The 23,313-nt window shown below is 33.9% G+C and overlaps 1 protein-coding gene across 1 annotated transcript in view; it reads left to right on the top strand.

Annotated features, from left to right (window-relative positions):
- The window catches only part of LOC135136063 (pre-mRNA-splicing factor 38B-like), a 60,363-nt gene that overhangs the window by 18,415 nt on the left and 18,635 nt on the right, over positions 1 to 23,313 (top strand). Inside the window, exon 3 of the mRNA XM_064065189.1 lies at positions 8,415 to 8,522. Coding sequence (XP_063921259.1) covers positions 8,415 to 8,522 — 108 coding nt within the window. The remainder of the gene's footprint in view (positions 1 to 8,414; positions 8,523 to 23,313) is intronic.

Here is a 23,313-nt window from a genome sequence, read left to right as displayed (position 1 = left end):
AACTTTGGATAAAATATTATTACAATAATCCTAGGCTTTGTATTTTACACACGTATTTCAGTTTTCTTTAAAATTATTTATGATTGTAATATGTTCCAAGTTGTCCACTGTAAAATTTTTTCGCACACATTTAAAATGTGTTTAAAATTGGAAAACGTGCGTACATACGAATTGATAATTGCTTCTTAGAAAAGCTAGATCTTGTCGCAAATCTTTGTTTTCCAAAATATTTATGCACTCTTTAATCGATTGAGAAGAATCTTCGCTAAACTCCGTAATTACATCCTCAAATTCTTTGATATATTTGTCATAATAAAATGTGGCATGTAACCATGTTCCCCACCTCGTTATAATCGGCTCTGGGGGCAATGGTATGTTTGGAAATTTTTCCTTAAAATGTTGCACTCTTAGTGGGGCTTTAACAAAAATCTTTTTACCATTTGCCACTAATTTATTAACAGTAGGAAACTGCAAACGTATTCCTTCAGCCACTGTGTTTAAACCGTGGGCAATGCAAGTAGAGTGAATTAAATTGGGGTACAATATTTTTAGATTATTCCCTGCTTTCAACATATAACGAGCTGCATCCGAGATCATCAATAAAATTTTATTGGCAAAAATAGTGACGTAAGACTGTCATTTACAAATGTGGTAATCGTATTGCCATTTGTTTTATCTAACATTTTCAAACTTACTACATACCCTCGACTAGGGAAATTTTCATTTAAGATTCCAATAATTAAACTTGCCACGTATCTTCCACAACTATCGGTTGTTTCATCGACAGCGAACCATAAACAATTATCTCCAATGCGATGTTTAATTTCGTTGTAAACTTGCTGAAACACTGGGCCTACATAATTTTTTCGGAGAGTACTTTCAACCGGAATATGTTGATTGCAGTATTTTTCAAAGAATTCTTGAAGAGGGCCTTTCTCAAATTTTTTAAAGGTATATTGGACTGGATCATCATTTTACATAAATCGAAATTAAACTGAAACTGCTGATCTATTGTGGAAGTAAATGCAACAGATTCATGTATGGTCTGCTGTTTAATTTTAGAAACTTCAAACATTTTCTTCCTTTCTACATGAAGAGTCGTTCTGACATGTTGCGTCACGTTATATTTTTTATCACTTTGAATCTAAAACAACGTGCATATACAGGATTAACAAAGGAAAATAGATAAAAAAAAATTAGTGGGCTTACGGTTTTCACACAAGCTCTGCAGAATATTTTGTTGTTTTCTAATTTTAATTCTGGAAAATCCCTTATCCACTCATCCGGCGTCGATTTTACTTTTGGCATTCTTTTAAAGTATTAGTAATATTACCAAAAAGAACTCAACATGTAACAACGGAGAACCACGTATAACACTGTACTACGACAGATGCGATAGACTGATGGTTGTGAAATAAACGGTTCATTTACTTAAAAGTTTCCATTAGAAAAATTTTAAGGTAGGTAGTTGGGTACAATAATACTTTTTTCTAGAAAATCTTCAACGGTCTTGCCGCAAAATGCCGAAAAAAACATCTGGTTAAAAGCTTTAATTCATTAATTAACAACGCAAGTAAGGATTTAAAGTCATAAAATCTATGGAGTATTTTTCCAACCCTATAATAAAATTTTATTACCCAAACGACCGGAACCTATTCACAGAAAGGGTCTTGAGTAAGAGTACTTCAATGGTCAAGTCCAGGTAAAATGCATACGATAGGATACGGCTAACCAACAAGTATTTGTCATCCCGACAAGGCCGGCATTTGAACAAAATATGCATTAAAACTCATATTCGTCGAAAAAAGCATTAAATAAGCATATAAGTTTTAATATGCATAAAATTGAAAAAAAAGCAAAAAAATGTGTCAAATGATTCCAAATTGTATCATAGTTACAGATATAAAAAAGTTTTGAAGTGCTTACCTACATTTTTCACAAAAAGCATTAAACTTCGAAATCCGCTCTCTAGTAATGAACATCAAATAGATCATTCCCCTACTGTTGCGCGACAAGTTAAACTCGAACTGTGTCTATCATAACATGTTTTAGTACTGAAAATGTAAAAATTAAGTAGCCCAGCCCACCCACCCTCACTTTTCTTACAGGAAATGTGATTTGCCAAAATCGATCGTAATTTAGAAGGTACTGACCCCGCCCACCCACCCTCTCTTTTCTTATAGGATATGTCATTTGCCAAAATCAGACTTATCTTAGCCCTGTAAGAAAATAAAGGAGGGTGGGCCAAGATAAGACTGGTTTTGGAAATAATATAAATTTTTGGTTTTTAAGTTTACGATTTTTAATTTTATTGGTGAAATCAAGTCGTACAAACGCTCCTTATAAATTATCATCACATAATTAAACAGTATTTAAACATAGTTAATATTATTTATAATGTTTAAATATGATTAACATTAACATATCATAATTAAACCGAAACGCGTTTTCCTACAAGCCCGAAATTATTTAAAACAAATCAATTTGTTTAAACATTGTAGTGAAAAACAGAATAGTTAGAATGGAATATAAAAATTTAACTGTAGATGGCAGAAATTTTGAATGGAATGAAGAAAAGGGCAGACTCAAGAAGGTAGAAAATGTTTAGTAAAGAGCCTAAAGAAAAGGAGTAAAAATGGAAGGAAACAAGGCAAAGGAATAAAGGATGCAGATAAGGAAATCGGAAAAAGGGAAACTGGTACAAAATTAGGAGAAAAAGGGGTGAAGGTATTGCTTTGGAATGTCCAAGGGCTGCGAAAAAAGGAAAGGGGGGAAATGCAAATTGCCAGAATCTGGAATCAAAGTAACGTTTCATTGGTAACAAACATCGAACAGATCATTCCACTGCGGTTACGTGACAAGTTAAACGCGAACTGTGTCTATCATAACATGTTTTAATACGGAAAATGTGAAAATTTACCAGCCCCGCCCGCCCACCCTTTCTTTTCTTGAAGGAAATGTGATTTGCCAAAATCGATCGTATTTTAGAAGGTACTAACCCCACCCACCCACCCTCTCTTTTCTTACAGGATATGTCATCTGCCAAAATCAGTCTTAACTTAGCCCTGTAAGAAAATAAAGGGGGGTGGGCGGGGCCACAACTTGGCAAGATACGACCGATTTTGCCAAATGATATAAATTTTTGGTTTTTAAGTTTACGATTTTTAATTTTATTAGTGAAATCAAGTCGTACAAACGCTGCTTATAAATTATCATCACATAATTAAACAGTACTTAAACATAGCTAATATTATTTATAATGTTTAAATATGATTAACATTAATATATCATAATTAAACCGAAACGCGTTTTCCTGCAAGCCCGAAATTATTAAAAACAAATCAATTTGTTTAAACATTGCAATGAAAAACAAAATGGTTAGAATGGGATATAAAAAGTTAACTGTAAACGGCAGAAATTTTGAATGGAATGAAGAAAAGGGCAGACTCAAGAAGGTAGAAAATGTTTAGTAAAGAGCCTAAAGAAAAGGAAGAAAAGGAGGAAAAATGGAAGGAAACAAGGCAAAGGAATAAAGGATGCAGATAAGGAAATCGGAAAAGGGGAAACTGGTACAAAATTAGGAGAAAAAGGGGTGAAGGTATTGCTTTGGAATGTCCAAGGGCTGCGAAAAAAGGAAAGGGAGGAAATGCAAATTGCCAGAATCTGGAATCAAAGTAACGTTTCATTGGTAATGAACATCGAACAGATCATTCCACTACGGTTACGTGACAAGTTAAACACGAACTGTGTCTATCATAACAAGTTTTAATAGGGAAAATGTAAAAGTTTACTAGCCCCGCCCACCCAGCCTCACGTTTCTTAAAGGAAATGTGATTTTCAAAAATCGATCGTATTTTAGAAGATACTAAACCCGCCCACCCACCCTCTGTTTTCTTAGAGGATATGTCATCTGCCAAATCAGGCTTATCTTAGCCCTGTAAGAAAATAAAGGGGGGTGGGCGGGGCCTCAACTTGCCAAGATAAGACCGATTTTGCCAAATGATATAAATTTTTGGTTTTTAAGTTTACGATTTTTAATTTTATTATTGAAATCAAATCGTACAAACGCTGCTTATAAATTATCATCACATAATTAAACAGTATTTAAACATAGCTAATATTATTTATAATGTTTAAATATGATTAACATTAATATATCATAATTAAACCGAAACGCGTTTTCCAACAAGCCCGAAATTTTTTAAAAACAAATCAATTTGTTTAAACATTATAATGAAAAACAAAATGGTTAGAATGGGATATAAAAAGTTAACTGTAGACGGCAGAAATTTTGAATGGAATGAAGAAGAGGGCAGACTCAAGAAGGTAGAAAATTTTTAGTAAAGAGCCAAAAGAAAAGGAAGAAAAGGAGGAAAAATGGAAGGACACAAGGAAAAGGAATAAAGGATGCAGATAAGGAAATCGGAAAAAGGGGAACTGGTACAAAATTAGGAGAAAAAGTGGTGAAGGTATTGCTTTGGAATGTCCAAGGGCTGCGAAAAAAGGAAAGGGAGGAAATGCAAATTGCCAGAATCTGGAATCAAAGTAACGTTTCATTGGTAATGAACATCGAACAGATCATTCCACTACGGTTACGTGACAAGTTAAACACGAACTATGTTTATCATAACAAGTTTTAATAGGGAAAACGTAAAAATTTACTAGCCCCGCCCATCCAGCCTCACTTTTCTTAAAGGAAATGTAATTTGCAAAAATCGATCGTATTTTAGAAGGTACTAACCCCACCCACCCACCCTCTCTTTTCTTACAGGATATGTCATCTGCCAAAATCAGTCTTAACTTAGCCCTGTAAGAAAATAAAGGGGGGTGGGCGGGGCCACAACTTGGCAAGATAAGACCGATTTTGCCAAATGATATAAATTTTTGGTTTTTAAGTTTACGATTTTTAATTTTATTAGTGAAATCAAGTCGTACAAACGCTGCTTATAAATTATCATCACATAATTAAACAGTATTTAAACATAGCTAATATTATTTATAATGTTTAAATATGATTAACATTAATATATCATAATTAAACCGAAACGCGTTTTCCTGCAAGCCCGAAATTATGAAAAACAAATCAATTTGTTTAAACATTGTAATGAAAAACAAAATGGTTAGAATGGGATATAAAAATTTAACTGTAGACGGCAGAAATTTTGAATGGAATGAAGAAGAGGGCAGACTCAAGAAGGTAGAAAATTTTTAGTAAAGAGCCAAAAGATAAGGAGAAAAGGAGTAAAAATGGAAGTACACAAGGCAAAGGAGTAAAGGATGCAGATAAGGAAATCGGAAAAAGGGAAGCTGGTACAAAATTGGGAGAAAAAGGGGTGAAGGTACTGCTTTGGAATGTCCAAGGGTTGCGAAAAAAGGAAAAGGAGTTCTGGGACTACGTGGAAAAATTTGATGTGGTGGAGCTAGTAGAAACATGGGGACTAAGAGAAAAGGGAGAAATTTGAAGGGAGCGACAAAGTATAAGAAAAAGGGGTGAGCAAGCGGGGGAATAGTATTGGGAATTCGAAAAGAAGTGTAAGAAAGGTAAATCATAATAAAAACGGACTAATATAGAAACTAATGCAGCTGGATAACAATCTATGGGAAATAATAACCGTTTATGGCAAGAAAATGGAGGAAACCAAGATAAACATATTGTACTACGACAGATGCGATAGACTGATGGTTGTGAAATAAACGGTTCATTTACCTAAAAGTTTCCATTAGAAAAATTTTAAGGTAGGTAGTTGGGTACAATAATCCTTTTCTCTAGAAAATCTTCAACGGTATTGCCGCAAAATGCCGAAAAAGAACATCTGGTTAAAAGCTTTAATCCATTATCAACGGAAGTAAGGATTTAAAATCTTAAAATCTATGGAGTATGTTTTCAATCCTATAATAAAATTTTATTACCCAAACGACCGGAACCTATTCACAGAAAGGGTCTTGAGTAAGTGTACTTCAATGGTCAAGTCCAGGTAAAATGCATACGATACGATACGCCTAACTAACAATTATCTGTCATCCCGACAAGGCCGGCATTTGAACAAAATATGCATTAAAACTCATATTCGTCGAAAAAAGCATTAAATAAGCATATAACTTTTAATATGCATAAAATTGAAAAAAAAGCAAATAAGCATAAAAAAAATGTGTCAAATGACTCCAAATTGTATCATAGTTACAGATATAAAAAAGTTTTGAAGTGCTTACATTTTTCACAAAAAGCATTAAACCTAGAAATTACCGCACTTGTTCAAGACCCAGCACTCGCAAACTGCTTAAATTAGCAAATGACTCTAACGAATCAGCACGCCGCCGGAAATTTCCGCATTCAAATCACGAATACTTAAAATTCCACCTCGGTCCTCATCGTTCCAAAAGCGATTAGTGACAATCAAATATGTAACTTTATTTATAACCGACTATACTCCGGGGAATATAATCGAATCGGGCATTTATAGACATCAGGGATCGGATTCGGTGGCAGATAGTTTTCATATCAGCATTATTCTAATGGGAATAGGGGTGCGGTAAGTCGTTTGATGTTGAAAGCTCACTTATAAAGTGTCGAGGCAGCGTCGGAGAACCGCTTCTGTCAGACATCACTAGCTTAAAGTACGAACGTGTCCGTAATATAAAACTGGTACCTGTTCGACTGGAAGCCCGAAAACATCTTGCGCTGTCGCGCCGAGGACGCGTGTTAAGGGTTTAGGAATAAATACGAGCAACTCGGAGGAGTTCAAATAGAATTCGTAGTAAGAGGTTAACTGGATCTTTTTGCAGGAGCAGCGATAACGTCAAGTCGGATTGCATTTTTACAGCCTATTGATTGCCTGGGAGGAGTTTACTTTTGGTAAAATTTACTTATCGGATCGGCTTGAAGCCACTTGAGCTTCAATTCCTTACGAAATTATTTCAGCTGGTTTGTAATCAAAAATAAAATCGTGATATATCTGCACATTCTGTGTCAAAAAAGGGAAACAACAAACCCGTTACAAATGGATAAGTTTGCAATGCTCCACAATGCTTTCAATATCGCTGCGGTAAATCAGGGCTTGACAGAGTACTAAATCATAAACCCGTCTCATATATCAACGACACATTAGATTATAATATCTAGCTGTGCACCATACTAAAAACCCTTTTTTTTTTAATTGCGCCACCGATAACTGTAACCGAATACTTTATTGTTTGCGTTCGAATAATTCAGCTCTCATTAGAAACCAACATCAAAGCAAACAAGCGGCCCTAATTCGGAACTTCTAGGTTGTTTGCTCGATACTCAAAATTCTTTTTATTTGGTTGTTAGTGAGCTGAAGTAAACACAAAGGTTTTTTATTAAATAGTTGTCCGAGAGTCTCATCGCATAACCATCTCTAATATGTCTTCCTCGAACCTGCTTCAGTTTTAATGAAAAACAAATACACACTCTCGTATACGATATTGCAAAGCAAACCTCCATACCCTTATAAAAGGGAGCCCGGTACTTGGCGCAACAATGGAATTTGCATGTTTCATGTGTATTTTACTCGACAGATTCAAACTCCAGTGGCGCACCGAAGAGGATTTTAGGAAAATCGTTACGGCAAAGTTGCTTTTTTCTGCCTATTTTGTTCTAAAATCTGAATTTTCTATACAGCTTTGAACTTTCTTTTCGAGTTTTATTCCTGTATCACCCCAAAGTCAGATTGTTTTTAAAGGACAAGTTAAGGGAATGGACGAAAAACAAAGACGTTTTTCATATAGGAAACGGCAAATTGTTCTGTAAAATTGTAAGTATAATTATTAAAGTAAAAATTTAAATAAGTAGGAAAACTAGCTGTGAAATTAATTCCAAACGTCACAATTGAGACAGGGTGGGTGGGTGGGGCTTATAATTTGACTTTTTTTTCTTCTTAATGTACATACTCTTAATAACAAAAGACTGAAAACATGGTCAAAATGGTAAATTTCGAGAAATAACCATTTGGCAGTTAAGTTGCACCCCTCAACTCACGACGAATAAGAAAATTCATCACAATTGAAATGGGGTGGGTGGGTGGGGCTTATAATTGGATTTTTTTTTCTTCTTAATATACATACTCTTCACAACAAAAAACTGAAAACATGGTTAAAATGGTAAATTTCGAGAAATAACCATTTGGCAGTTAAGTTCCACCCCTCGGCTCACGACGAATAAGAAAATTCATCACAATTGAGATGGGGTGGGTGGGTGGGGTTTGTATTTTGCCTCTTTTTTTTCTTATTTGTACGTAGTTTTTTATTCACGAGAAGAAGCTGAAAATTTGTTTCAAATGGTAAATTTGTAGGGATTCTCAATTGAGCCGGTAAATCACACCAGTGACAATACAGCAATATTAAAGCTGAATTAAAAGGAAACCCGCATTAGTGGCAATAATTCACTAAAATACTAGCACCTCTGCAATCGATAAAGAAGAAAAATCAAGGAGACATAGAGGTGGAGGAGCTCAAGAAGATGATCAGCGAACTTGCGACACAAATCAGAGATGATATGAGAGAAAGTAATAAACAATTATTGAAGGAATGGAATAGTTAGCTTAAAAAGGAGTTTAAAACAATAAGACAAGAATTAAAGCAAACAAGAGATCAACTAAAGGGGCAAAATCAAGAAATTAGAGATAAGCTTGAAGAATGGAAGCAAGCTAATACGGAAAACGTAAAAATTTACTAGCCCCGCCCACCCACCCTTACTTTTCTTAAAGGAAAAATGATTAGAAGATACTAAACCCGCTCACCCACCCTCTCTTTTCTTAGCGGATATGTCATCTGCCAAAATCAGTCTTATCTTAGCCCTCTAAGAAAATAAAGGGTGGGTAGGTGGGGCCACAACTTGCCAAGATAAGACCGATTTTGCCAAATGATATAAATTTTTGGTCTTAAAGTTTACGATTTTTAATTTTATTAGTGAAATCAAATCGTACAAACGCTGCTTATAAATTATCATCACATAACTAAATAATACTTAAACATAGTTAATATTATTTATAACGTTTAAATATGATTAACATTAATATATCATAATTAAACCGAAACGCGTTTTCCTACAAGCCCGAAATTATTAAAAACAAATCAATTTGTTTAAACATTGTAACGAAAAACAAAATGGTTAGAATGGGATATAAAAAGTTAACTGTAGATGGCAGAAATTTTGAATGGCATGAAGAAGAGGGCAGGCTCAAGAAGGTAGAAAATTTTTAGTAAAGAGCCAAAAGAAAAGGAAGAAAAAGAGAAAAAATGGTAGGAAACGAGGCAAAGGAATAAAGGATGTAGATAGGGAAATCGGAAAAAGGGAAGGTGGTAGAAAACTAGGAGAAAAAGGGGTGAAGGTACTATTTTGGAATGTTCAAGGGTTGCGAAAAAAGGAAAAGGAGTTCTGGGACTACGTAGGAAAATTTGATGTGGTAGAGACATGGGTACAAAGAGAAAACTGGGAAAATTTGAAGAGACACTACCACAAGAATATGTGTGGGAGTGTCAAGGGGCGACAAAGGAAAAGAAAAAGGGGAGAGCAAGGGGGGGAATAGTAATGGGAATTCCAAAAGAACTGAAAGAATTGGAAAAGGGAAGTAATAATAAAAACGGACTAATGAAGAAAGTAATACAGCTGGATAACAATCGACTGGAAATAATAGCCGTTTAAAGCAAGAAAATGGAGGAAACCAAGATAAACATAGAAAAGGAAACAAAAGAAAAAGGAGATGAAAAAATATTTATAGGAGGGGATTTTAACGCAAGACTGGGCGATAAGGGGACAAGAAGAATAGATAAAGAAAAGGGAGAGAAAAGAGGATCAAAAGACAAAGCAAATAACAAAGAAAGGAAAATATTGTAGAAGAGGAGATGAAGAAGGAGAATGGACGTACATAGGGGCTAGGGGAGAATCAATTATAGACTACGGGATTGTCAACGAAGATGCGTGGGAAGAAATAGAGAGTTTCAAAGTGGGGGAAAGGGTAGAATCAGACCACGTGCCACTAGAAATAAAAATCAAAGCAAAAGAGCAAGAGTACGAAAAACAATAGAGAAGAAACGAAAGAAAAGAAAAAGAAAAAAGAACATGGGATGAAGAGGGAATTCAAAGATACAGAAGTAGACTAGAACAAAAAAAATCTTCCGAAAACTTGACGAAAAGAAATTTAAAAAAACTGGTGAAATACAAAAAAAGGGAAAAACGCACTAAAAGAAATAGAGAAAAAAGGGGCAACAATAAATAATTCGAAAAAACAAAAAAGTTAACAAAAAGTGTTTCAAAAAACGCCAAAGGAAGCAACAAAAAAAGAGGGGACAAAAAACGGCAAAAACAACAAAAAATAAGGCTGGTAAAAATCGACAAAAAAATATTTAAAAAAAGAGGAAGTGACCAAAAAGGGATTAAAAACATAATTAAAAAAAAACAACAAAAAAAGGTAAAACGAGACCAAAAATATGGCGACTAAAAAGGTAAAAAAGCGACAAAACAAAGTGACAATAAAGCAAAAATAAATTTAAAAACGCCCAAAAATTCAACAACAATTGCCAAGAATCTGATAAAAAACAAAAAACAACGAAAAACAAGGCGACAAAGAAATGAAAAAAATAGATCAAAAAAGTAGAGTAGAAATAGGGTAACAGAAAAGCCACGAAAAAGCAACAAAAAAGTCAAAAAATTAAGATATCAAAAGCAAGAGATAAACCTAGGAAAAAAAAACGCAACACAAAAAAACCGTCGAAAAATCTACAAAACGATCATAGACACTAAGACCTATTAAAAATATGACAAAAAAAAAAACCAAAAAAGCGACAAAAATGACAAGAAGCAAAAAAATAATTAAAAAATGGAGGAAATGAGAAAAAAGCGATTAAAAACAATTGAAAACAAAAAAACCGACAAAAAAGGAAACAAAAGGAAGTGATAAAAAGAGCGACCAGAAATAGGCAACAAAAATGGCAAAATAAAAAGGCAATTAAAAAGATGAAGAGAAAGGTTAATAGAAAGCGACCAACAAAAAGTTAGAACAGAGCAAGAATTGAAAAAAATAGACAAAAAACAAAAAACAAAGCGACAAAGAATTGAAAAAAAGACCAAAAAAGTAGAGTAGAAACAAAAATGCAACAAAAGAAAGTGAAACATGACCAAAAATCAACAAGAAAGTGACCAAAAGGCCAACAAAAAAAGACTAAAAATTAAGAGTAAAAAAAGGCGACACAAAAAGAAAAGACAACAAAAAACGACGAAAAATGAAGATGTGAAAAGCAAGAGAAAAACCTAGAAAAAAAAACACAAAACAAAAATAAGTCTCAAAAATCGACAAAAAGATCATAAAAAGCTGAAAATATGACAAAAAAAAAAACAAAAAGGCCACAAAAATGACAACAAAACGCAAAAAAATGTAAAAAAAAACAGAAAATGAGAAAAACCATTAGAAACAATTGAAAACAATAAAAAAAAACAAAAAAGCGACAAAAACGCCAACAAAAGAAAGCGATAAATAAAGCGACAACAAATAGGCAACAAGAATGGCAAAAGAAAAAGCGATAAAAAAGATGAAGGGAAAGGTTAATCGAAAGCGACCAACAAAAAATTAGAAAAGGGCAAGAATGGAAAAAAAGAGACAAAAAATAAAAAAAAATCCGCCGAAAAATTGACGAAGAGAGATTTTAAAAAACGAAAAAGGAAGTTACAAAAATTGACGAAATCCATGACCAAAGAAAAAGGCAAAAACGCACCAAAAGAAATCGACAAAAAGGGGCGACAATAAATAATTTGATAGAAAAGCCTATAAAAAATGTAAAACATTGACAAACATTGATTCCAAAAAAGCCAAAAAAAATTAACAAAAAAAACTTGACCAAAAAAATCCGACAAAAAACACCAAAAAATAAAGCGAGAAAAATCCACAAAAATTAAAAAAAAAACACAAAAAAATGTTAAAATCACACCAAAAATGAGGCGACAAAAAGGTAAATAAAAAAATGCCAATAATGCAACAAAAACCAAAAAAAAAAACAACGAAAAACAAGGTGCCAAAGAATTGAAAAAAAGACTAAAAACATATAGTAGAAACAGGGCAGAAGACATAGAAGCTATGATAGCAGAACTGATCAACTTAATTGTAGAAGCTACGGAAAAAAGAAAGATTTGCATATGGCAAGGGAGGAATAATGGATGGAACGGAGAATGTAGTGAGTTGAAGAGAAAATTAAGGGAAAAATTAAGAAAATGGAAGAATAACAGGGGAAGGAAAGAAGAGTACTTAAAAGCAAGAGAGAATTATAGGACAAAATGGGAAGAAAGTAAAAGAAAAAAACGAGAAGAAGAAGAGAAAACAATAAAGTTCCTGAAAACAGAAGAAGAAGTATGGAGATATATAAACAAGGAAGTAATAGTACTACTACTACCTCCTCGGGTCTTTTTTTAAGAAGTTGAAACCCTTTTTTTCTATTACACTGCGACTAATTCTTTTTATATTGTTTTTACTCCATAGAGGTTGCAGCAAAATCAAATTTAATAGTTTTTCAGACCGTACTTCAGGAACGAGCGAACTAACTTTCGATAATTTTTTACTATAAAAATAGAGAAAAAAACTGGGAAACGTTATGAAATATTTGCTGAAAGGTGCAGGTAGCGAAAATCTTTTAATTTCGAGCGAGATTAATTTTAAAGCGTCGAAAGTCTTGAGCTAATCCCCGTATTAGCGTCGAATGCCAACATAACATTATTAATTATTTGTAAGGTTTATCTATGTGTCCGCACTAAGCTATTAATACTAGAACGGATAATGGGATTACGTTTTAAGAGCAGAATTACCTACGACGCGTCTATTTTTGTAAAAGCGCGCAAAACAGCAACTTTTTGACATGCCCGCCACACAATTTCAATAACATAATCAGCTTAACCTCCCATTGTTATTAAAAACGACGGCCCACTAATTGCGTATTTACAAATCGCATTAGCCCGCCCCTTGAGCATCTTTTCCCTTTTTGCGCAAAATTTATACACACGGCTGCCAAAGTGGAGATTGAAAGTGTAGTCTTACCCCGGATTAGTTTTAGGTCCATTGTAAGAGTGTAAATCTCTCTCTATAATATATCGTTGTAGCTTTTAGTTCCGTGCTCGGTCTTCCAGATAATCTAATAATTAACTGTGTAAGATGATAGATAGAACACGATGGCAAAAGCAACAAAGCGACGAGCGGGCAATCTAATTACATAGTACGTCGGTTAAACGACAAGAAAACGAAAGACGTCGACTCGTTGCTAGTATGATTATCCTCTAGGACATATCATTATGAGCCTGCCAGTGGCGGCGCAAACTTAACAGACTCCCGAAGGGGTGCTTGAACGTCCCAGACGCGCAAAAAATCGTGTTACATGCATCGTCAACGGACGGACATACGGAAACGGGACACCAATAGCCTCCAACAAAACAGCGGATTTTAGGCTAAAAAATTATTATTGTTATCTACTCTTCCTGGTCTCTAATCTAGTTATACTTGTTCCGGAATGAAACGTTATTACTAGAGAGCGGATTTCTAGGTTTAATGCTATTTGTGAAAAATGTAAGCACTTCAAAACTTTTTTATATCTAGAACTATGATACAATTTGGAGTCATTTGACACATCTTTCTTTATGCTTATTTGCTTTTTTTTCAATGTTATGCGTATTAAAACTTATATGCTTATTTAATGCTTTTTTCGACGAATATGAGTTTTATGCATATTTTGTTCAAATGCCGGCCTTGTCGGGATGACAAATACTTGTTAGTTAGCCGTATCGTATCGTATGCATTTTACCTGGACTTGACCATTGAAGTACACTTACACAAGACCCTTTCTGTGAATAGGTTCCGGTCGTTTGGGTAATACAATTTTATTATAGGATTGGAAAAATACTCCATAGATTTTATGACTTTAAATCCTTACTTCCGTTGATAATGAATTAAAGGTTTTAACCAGATATTCTTTTTCGGCATTTTGCGGCAAGACCGTTAAAGATTTTCTAGAAAAAAGTATTATTGTACCCAACTACCTACCTTAAAATTTTTCTAATGGAAACTTTTAAGTAAATGAACCGTTTATTTCACAACCATCAGTCTATCGCATCTGTCTTAGTACAGTATGTTTATCTTTGTTTCCCCCATTTTCTTGCCATAAACGGTTATTATTTCCCATAGATTGTTATCCAGCTGTATCAATTTCTTCATTAGTCCGTTTTTATTATTATTTACCTTTCTTACATTTCTTTTCGAATTCCCATTACTATTCCCCCGCTTGCTCTCCCCTTTTTCTTTTACTTTGTCGCTCCCTTCAAATTTCTCCCAGTTTTCTCTTTGTACCCATGTTTCTACTAGCCCCACCACATCAAATTTTCCCACGTAGTCCCAGAACTCCCTTTCCTTTTTTCGCAACCCTTGGACATTCCAAAGCAGTACCTTCACCCGTTTTTCTCCCAATTTTGTACCAGCTTCCTTTTTCCGTTTTCCTTATCTGCATCCTTTATTCCTTTGCCTTGTGTCCTTCCATTTTTCCTCATTTTCTTCCTTATCTTTTGGCTCTTTACTAAAAATTTTCTACATTCTTGAGTCTGCCCTCTTCTTCATTGCATTTAAAATTTCTGCCGCCTACAGTTAACTTTTTATATCCCATTCTTACCATTTTGTTTTTCATTACAATGTTTAAACAAATTGATTTGTTTTTAATAATTTTAGGCTTGTAGGAAAACGCGTTTCGGTTTTATTATGATATATTAATGTTAATCATATTTAAACATTATAAATAATATTAGCTATGTTTAAATACTGTTTAATTATGTGATGATAATTTATAAGCAGCGTTTGTACGATTTGATTTCACTAATAAAATTAAAAATCATAAACTTAAAAACCAAAAATTTATATCATTTGGCAAAATCGGTCTTATCTTGCCACGTTGTGGCCCCGCCCACCCCCCTTTATTTTCTTACAGGGCTAAGATAGGACTGATTTTGGCAGATGACAAATCCTCTAAGAAAAGAGAGGGTGGGTGGGCGGGTTTAGTATCTTCTAAAATACGATCGATTTTTGCAAATCACATTTCCTTTAAGAAAAGTGAGGGTGGGTGGGCGGGGCTAGTAAATTTTTACATTTTCCCTATTAAAACTTGTTATGATAGACACAGTTCGTGTTTAACTTGTCACGTAACCGTAGTGGAATGATCTGTTCGATGTTCATTACCAATGAAACGTTACTTTGATTCCAGATTCTCGCAATTTGCCTTGCCTCCCTTTCCATTTTTCGCAGCCCTTGAACATTCCAAAGCAATACCTTCACCCCTTTTTCTCCTAATTTTGTACCAGCTTCCCTTTTTCCGATTTCCTTGTCTGCATCCTTTATTCCTTTGCGTTTTTTCCTTCCATTTTTCCTCCTTTTCTTCCTTATCTTTGGGCTCTTTACTAAAAATTTTCTACCTTCTTGAGTCTGCCCTCTTTTTCATTCCATTCAAAATTTCTGGCGTCTACAGTTAACTTTTTATATCCCATTCTAACCATTTTGTTTTTCATTACAATGTTTAAACAAATTGATTTGTTTTTAATAATTTCGGGCTTGTAAGGAAACGCGTTTCGGTTTAATTATGATACATTAATGTTAATCATATTTAAACATCATAAATAATATTAACTATCTTTAAGTATTATTTAATTATGTGATGATAATTTATAAGCAGCGTTTGTACGATTTGATTTCACTAATAAAATTAAAAATCGTAAACTTAACTTAAAACCAAAAATTTATATCATTTGGCAAAATCGGTCTTATCTTGGCAAGTTTTGGCCCCCCCCACCCGCCCTTTATTTTCTTACAGGGCTAAGATAAGACTGATTTTGGCAGATGACATATCCTGTAAGAAAAAGAGGGTGGGTGGGCGGGCTTAGTACCTTCTAAAATACGATCGATTTTGGCAAATCACTTTTCTTTCAAGAAAACAGAGGGTGGGCGGGCGGGGCTAGTAAATTTTCACATTTTCCGTATTAAAACATGTTATGATAGACACAGTTCGTGTTTAACTTGTCACGTAACCGTAGTGGAATGATCTGTTCGATGTTCATTACCAATGAAACGTTACTTTGATTCCAGCTTCTGGCAATTTGCATTTCCTCCCTTTCCTTTTTTCGCAACCCTTGGACATTCCAAAGCAGTACCTTCACCCCTTTTGTCCTAATTTTGTACCAGCTTCCCTTTTTCCGATTTCCTTATCTGCATCCTTTATTCCTTTGCCTTGTTTCCTTCCATTTTTCCTCCTTTTCTTCCTTTTCTTTTGGCTCTTTGCTAAATTTTTCTACCTTTTTGGGTCTGCCCTCTTCTTCATTCCATTCAAAATTTCTGCCGTCTACAGTTAAATTTTTATATCCCATTCTAACTATTCTGTTTTTCATTACAATGTTTAAACAAATTGATTTGTTTTTAATAATTTCGGGCTTGTAGGAAAACGCGTTTCGGTTTAATTATGATATGGTAATGTTAATCATATTTAAACATTATAAATAATATTAACTATGTTTAAATACTGTTTAATTATGTGATGATAATTTATAAGCAGCGTTTGTACGACTTGATTTCACTAATAAAATTAAAAATCGTAAACTTAAAAACCAAAAATCTATATCATTTGGCAAAATCGGTCTTATCTTGGCAAGTTTTGGCCCCCACCATCCGCCCTTTATTTTCTTAGAGGGCTAAGATAAGACTGATTTTGGCAGATGACATATCCGCTAAGAAAAGAGAGGGTGGGTGGGCGGGTTTAGGATCTTCTAAAATACGATCGATTTTGGCAAATCACATTTCTTTTAAGAAAAGTGAGGGTGGGTGGGCGGGGCTAGTAAATTTTTACATTTTCCGTACTAAAACATGTTATGATAGACACAGTTCGTGTTTAACTTGTCGCGCAACCGTAGGGGAATGATCTGTTTGGTGTTCATTACTAGAGAGCGGATTTCTAGGTTTAATGTTTTTTGTGAAAAATGTAAGCACTTCAAAACTTTTTTATATCTGTAACTATGATACAATTTGGGGTCATTTGAGACATTTTTTTATGCTTATTTGCTGTTTTTTCAATTTTATGCATATTGAAACTTATATGCTTATTTAATGCTTTTTTCGACGAATATGAGTTTTAATGCACATTTTGTTCAAATGCCGGCCTTGTCGGGATGACAAATACTTGTTAGTTAGCCGTATCGTATCGTATGCATTTTACCTGAACTTGACCATTGAAGTACACTTACTCAAGACCCTTTCTGTGAATAGGTTCCGGTCGTTTGGGTAATAAAATTTTATTATAGGATTGGAAAAATACTCCATAGATTTTATGACTTTAAATCCTAACTTCCGTTGATAATGAACTAAAGCTGTTAACCAGATGTTCTTTTTCGGCATTTTGCGGCAAGACCGTTGAAAATTTTCTAGAAAAAAGGATTATTGTACCCAACTACCTACCTTAAAATTTTTCTAATGGAAACTTTTAAGTAAATGAATCGTTTATTTCACAACCATCAGTCTATCGCATCTGTCGTAGTACAGTGTTATACGTGGTTCTCCCTTGTCACATGTTGAGTTCTTTTTGGTAATATAACTAATATTTTAAAAGAATGCCGAAAGTAAAATCGACGCCGGATGTGTGGATAAGGGATTTTCCAGAATTAAAATTAGAAAACAACAAAATATTCTGCAGAGCTTGTGTGAAAACCGTAAGCCCACTAATTTTTTTTTATCTATTTTCCTTTGTTAATCCTGTATATGTACGTTGTTTTAGATTCAAAGTGATAAAAAATATAACGTGACGCAACATGTCAGAACGACTCTTCATGTAGAAAGGAAGAAAATGTTTGAAGTTTCTAAAATTAAACAGCAGACCATACATGAATCTGTTGCATCTACTTCCACAAAAGATGCGCAGTTTCAGTTTAATTTCGATTTATGTAAAATGATGATCCAGTCCAATATACCTTTAAAAAAATTGGAGAAAGGCCCTCTTCAAGAATTCCTTGAAAAACACTGCAATCGACACATTCCGGTTGAAAGTACTCTCCGAAAAAATTATGTAGTTTCAGAAAGTTTACAACGAAATTAAACATCGCATTGGAGATAATTATTTATGGTTCTCTGTCGATGAAACAACCGATAGTTGTGGAAGATACGTGGCAAGTTTAATTGTTGGAATCTTAAATGAAAATTTCCCTAGTCGAGGGTATGTAGTAAGTTTGAAAATGTTAGATAAAACAAATGGCAATACGATTACCAGATTTGTAAATGACAGTCTTACGTCACTATTTTTGCCAATAAAATTTTATTGATGATCTCGGATGCAGCTCGTTATATGTTGAAAGCAGGGAATAATCTAAAAATATTGTACCCCAATTTAATTCACTCTACTTGCATTGCCCACGGTTTAAACAGAGTGGCTGAAGGAATACGTTTGCAGTTTCCTACAGTTAATAAATTAGTGACAAATGGTAAAAAGATTTTTGTTAAAGCCCCACTAAGAGTGCAACATTTTAAGAAAAAATTTCCAAACATACCATTGCCCCCAGAGCCGATTATAACGAGGCGGGGAACATTGTTACAGGCCACATTTTATTATCACAAATATATCAAAGAATTTGAGGAAGTAGTTACGGAGTTTAGCGAAGATTCTTCTCAATCGATTAAAGATTGCATAAATATTTTGGAAAACAAAGATTTGCGACAAGATCTAGCTTTTCTAAGAAGCAATTATCAATTCGTATGTGAGGTAATAGAAAAGTTAAAAAAACCCAACATGTTGTTGGTAGATGCCATAAACTTAGTGAAAGAATTTAAACAACAAGCAAACGCAGTAAGGGGTGATTTTGGTACTAGAGTATCTCAAAAACTTGACGAAGTGTTAAATAAAAATGCAGGTTTCGGTGTTCTTTCCGACGTTGTTCGTGTTTTACAAGGCCAGAAGGTGGAAAATTTGGAGTTAGATTCAACATTAGTTGCAAAATTCAAATTTGCGCCAACAACGAGTGTGGATGTTGAACGCACATTCTCCAATTTTAAACACATTTTAAATGATCGGCGAAAAAATTTTACAGTGGACAACTTGGAACATATTACAATCATAAATTGTTTTAAAGAAAACTGAAATACGTGTGTAAAATATAAAGTCTAGGATTATTGTAATAATATTTTATCCAAAGTTCTAAGAATATGGTTATGTTTTTAATGCTTTTTTGCTTAAAATAAAACTTTTTCATTGAAAATGTTGTGCTTATTTAAGCGCTTATTCTTAATTTTTTTGTGCTTATAAATCCGCTCTCTAGTTATTATACATTGCAAATGTTTTTGCGAAAAACTGAAAGTGGATTCGTACCCTACAAGTATATTTGCCATTCACGAAAATAATAAGTATCTAAGAACCGAACAAATAACAAGTCGCTGAAATTTTTGTTCTTTCGGAATTGAAAAACTGTATTTTTCGTTATAAAGTAAAAAAATAATGAGTCGGATAATGATCCGAACGTCTGTCTGGAATGAACACAGTAGTTTTAGAACTTATAATGAAAGCCAGTTTAATGCTATGGCCGTATTAAAAATAACTATATCAGAAAGTTATAATTAGATTAAGCTTAAAAAGCGCTTTTAATGTATCACGTGAAACATGATAAATCTAGTATAAATTTCCTATTTCTATTTTTATTCTAATATTCACTCATACAGCGCCGGATTCATATCAAAGACCTGTTTTTTTATCAAACGGGCAAGTTTTCCCTCGAGATTCTTGTAAATTCTGCGAAAAAAGCACAACTTCCTCTTCCTTAACTAAGCATTAATAGCAAAAGCGTATTACAGGATCAACAGGATACTTTGTCGTCTTGGACGTAATTGCTCCTTTTGGTATTTATTTATGTTGATTTAGCCCAGCGTAATTTTCCGCAAACGACCTAGAACGATGGTTTTATTCTTGCGCCGGTCTTCAGGCTACAAAATGAGGGGATATGATGCATCCATAATTCATGTCGCTAAACATTAAAGTTGTAGATGACGACAGTGTGGGGAAAACAGGATGTAACTCATGTTAATATTGATAGTACGGATGAGTTAATGCTGTCGAACAGTGCATAACGATGTTTTGGGCTCGTACAAGTTTCCTTAACTTTGTTACTAAATCCGACACTGCAAGTGCACCGCCAACTCCGCGTAAACCGAACTTCCGTAAGAGTTAGGCCACAATTAAGAGCTGGGAAAAAGTTGCGATTATTCGAGAAATATTTAGCACTCAAACTAATAGCACACGGCAAAAAGTGAAGAAGCTACAATCAGGAAGATTGATTCATCCCGGGACGGGTTTTTCCGAAACCTTTATTTTTGCTGTCTAGCTTTAATTTTCCTTTTGAAAATACTAATGGATTGGAGGAAGGGCAAGAAATCGCTTTCGCACTTTATTTGGCGGGATAAAGGGATAGTTTAAGCACGGCGACTCTCAAACGTCAGCTTAATTCATAGTAGAATTTCAATTAAGTTGGAAATTTATGCGGTTCGCAGAACTTTGCAGTTACAATTTGCCAAGTTAGGTATGCAGTGGTTAGTACGTATCCAGGAGAGAGCTTTTGAGCCAAGATTTAATTCTTCAGATTAATCGCAACGTCGATTTCGGGGATTTCTTCACAGCTTGTTAAGTCTCTAACGGGGCGTGGATGCCAAAGGACGCAGCAACGACTGAACAAAGTACGCAAATACTGTATAAAATGTTTGCTTACGTTAAAACCGACACCTCATGCGGTTGTAACGAATTGAAGACGGCGGCAATTGCGATTTACAAAATAACAAACTGCTTCCGGGAGTTTCGCTTCAGCTGGGAAACGGTGTAGCTTTCTCATAAAAACAAATTTAAAACACATATTAACAAAAATATCAACAGACGCGAGATGTAACAGAAGTTTTCGAGGGAGATGATCTCGCAACGGCTGTACTTTATAGCCCTGTCATCGCGCAACTCGACCCAAACGTTCAGACTTTCTGAATAAATTAAAGGAAAATCTGAATTTACATGAAAAATGATACAATTTTCGATGCTGACGCGTCGCTTTGCGACGACCACGGGCCTTTGTTGGGTTAAAATAATTTATTAATTTTTAGAGGGACTGATGGGCTGCGGTCTTATTTAGCGACTGAGTTTACGGAATAATCTGGTGCTAAGATAGTCGGCGGATTATTGTTTTCGTCCGGGTAATTACGTTCGTGTTGTACAAAAAAGAGGCGCCAATGCTTTTGGAAAGATAAGAATTTGTGGGGTAATTTTATGTAATGTTATTATGGAAATTGGGATCCATTGTTGGTGGCACTGGCGATATTAAATTTTCTGGCTATCTATAATAACGTAAAGTTCGTACCATATGTTTCGAACTAAAAGCGTATTATATGACGTGTATTTTTCACTAAAAATTAATACAAAATTCACGTATTTTGTATTATTCATATATATTTTTTTAAATCCATTATTGAAATCAGTATGTCTCTACAGATCTCAGAGTTGCTATGTCTAACAATACGCATTAAGTTTTTATAAAAACATGTAAAACAAATGTGATGGATTATCGAGAAAGTTTTTCCGGAAACTCGACTTTGTTTAACGAAAACGGGCAAATTTTGTCTGAATATATATCATTCATTAAAATATAAAAAGTCGAGCATGGAAACCGAACGAATTAGCTAACATTTACTTATCTGACGCAATATTTCTGGCTCGTTAACTTCTTTATTAATGAAAAGTTTCTGCTTTGAGCGGCTAGAGTTCTCTAAAGGAAGTACTGAGTTTTACTGTTTCATATATTATGGAAATGTATGCATGAGTTCACTAACTTTTTACGTAGGTCAACAATTACATTACTCGGAATAAAAATCACTCCACTTGTACCTCCAGAAGTTACTTTCGGTCTGATTACTTCGATAACATTTTGTAAATTTTCAGATTTAAGAAAAATTGAATTTCAAATCGAATATTTCTAAAATTTTGGGCCGAGATCATTAACACGGTATATTTTTTGAATCAGCACGTTGGGATTTTTTGGCATTTTTTTTAAACGCAAAATTTTTCGGATTTTCCTTTATCTAGGAAAATTTCAGCCAAATTTCGACCATTATCGAATCTTAAAAGATATTTTCTTGTAGATTTCGACCTTCAGAGGTAACTTTAGGTCTCATTTTTTTTATCATTCTTGCCATTTTTCCAGAATCGTCTATTGAAATTTTGCAATTTTTGAATTTTGAAAAAATTGATTTTCAAACCGAATATTTCTAAAATCGTGATCCGGGGTCATAAATACGTTATATTTTTGGAATCGGCACGTGGAAATCTACATACCAGAATTTTTTGACAATTTCTTGACAACTTTTCCAAAAACAAAATTTTTCAATAGGAAAATCTCGGACAATTTTTGACCAATTTTGTAACTTATCTAAAAAGATTTTGTTATAGGTTTCGACCTCCAGAAGTACTAACGTGGCATATTTTTGAAATCAAAACGTTGAATTCAACATCGTAGAATTTTTTGGGAATTTTTGAACAAATTTTCCAAATGTAGAATTTTTCAGCATTCCTTTAGGAAAATTTCGGCCAATTTTTGACCAATTTTCTTGTAGATTTCGTCCTCAAAAGTTACATTTGACCCCATTTTTTCAATAATTATTACCATTTTTCCAGAATCACTAACTAAAATGTTGCAAATTTTTGGATGATAAAAAACATTGAATTTCAAACTGAATATTTCTGAAATCTTGGCTCGGCATCATAAACACTGTATATTTTTGGAATTAGCACGTCAAGATCTATGAGCCAGAATTTTTTGGAATTTTTTAGCGACTTTTTCAAAAGCAAAATTTTTTGGATTTTCCTTTCAGCCAATTTTCGATCATTTTTTTAATCTTAACTAAAGAAATTTTCTTGTAGATTTCGATCTCCAGAAGTAAATTTTCTTCTCATTCTTTGATAATTACTACCATTTTTTCAGAATTGTCCACTAAAATTTTGAATTTTTTTGGATTTAAGAAAAATTTATTTTCAAACCGAATATTTCTAAAATTTCAAGCCGAGATCATTAACTGGTATATTTTTTGAATCAGCACGTAGAGATCTACATTACACAATCTTTTGGGATTTTTTGGCAATTTTTTAAACCCAAAATTTTTCGGATTTGCCTTTATCTAGGAAAATTTCAGCCGATTTTCGACCATTATCGAATTTGAAAAGATATTTTCTTGTAGATTTTGACCTTCAGAAGTAACTGTAGCTCTCATTTTTTTAATAATTCTTGCTTTT

This window comes from Zophobas morio, unplaced genomic scaffold, assembly GCF_036711695.1.
Source record: "Zophobas morio isolate AGI-343-1 ecotype UQ-CSIRO unplaced genomic scaffold, CSIRO_AGI_Zmor_V1 ptg000026l, whole genome shotgun sequence".
NCBI classification, from domain to species: domain Eukaryota; kingdom Metazoa; phylum Arthropoda; class Insecta; order Coleoptera; family Tenebrionidae; genus Zophobas; species Zophobas morio.
The sequence above is the reverse complement of the archived record's forward strand: the minus strand, read 5'-3'. Positions and strand labels throughout refer to the sequence as shown.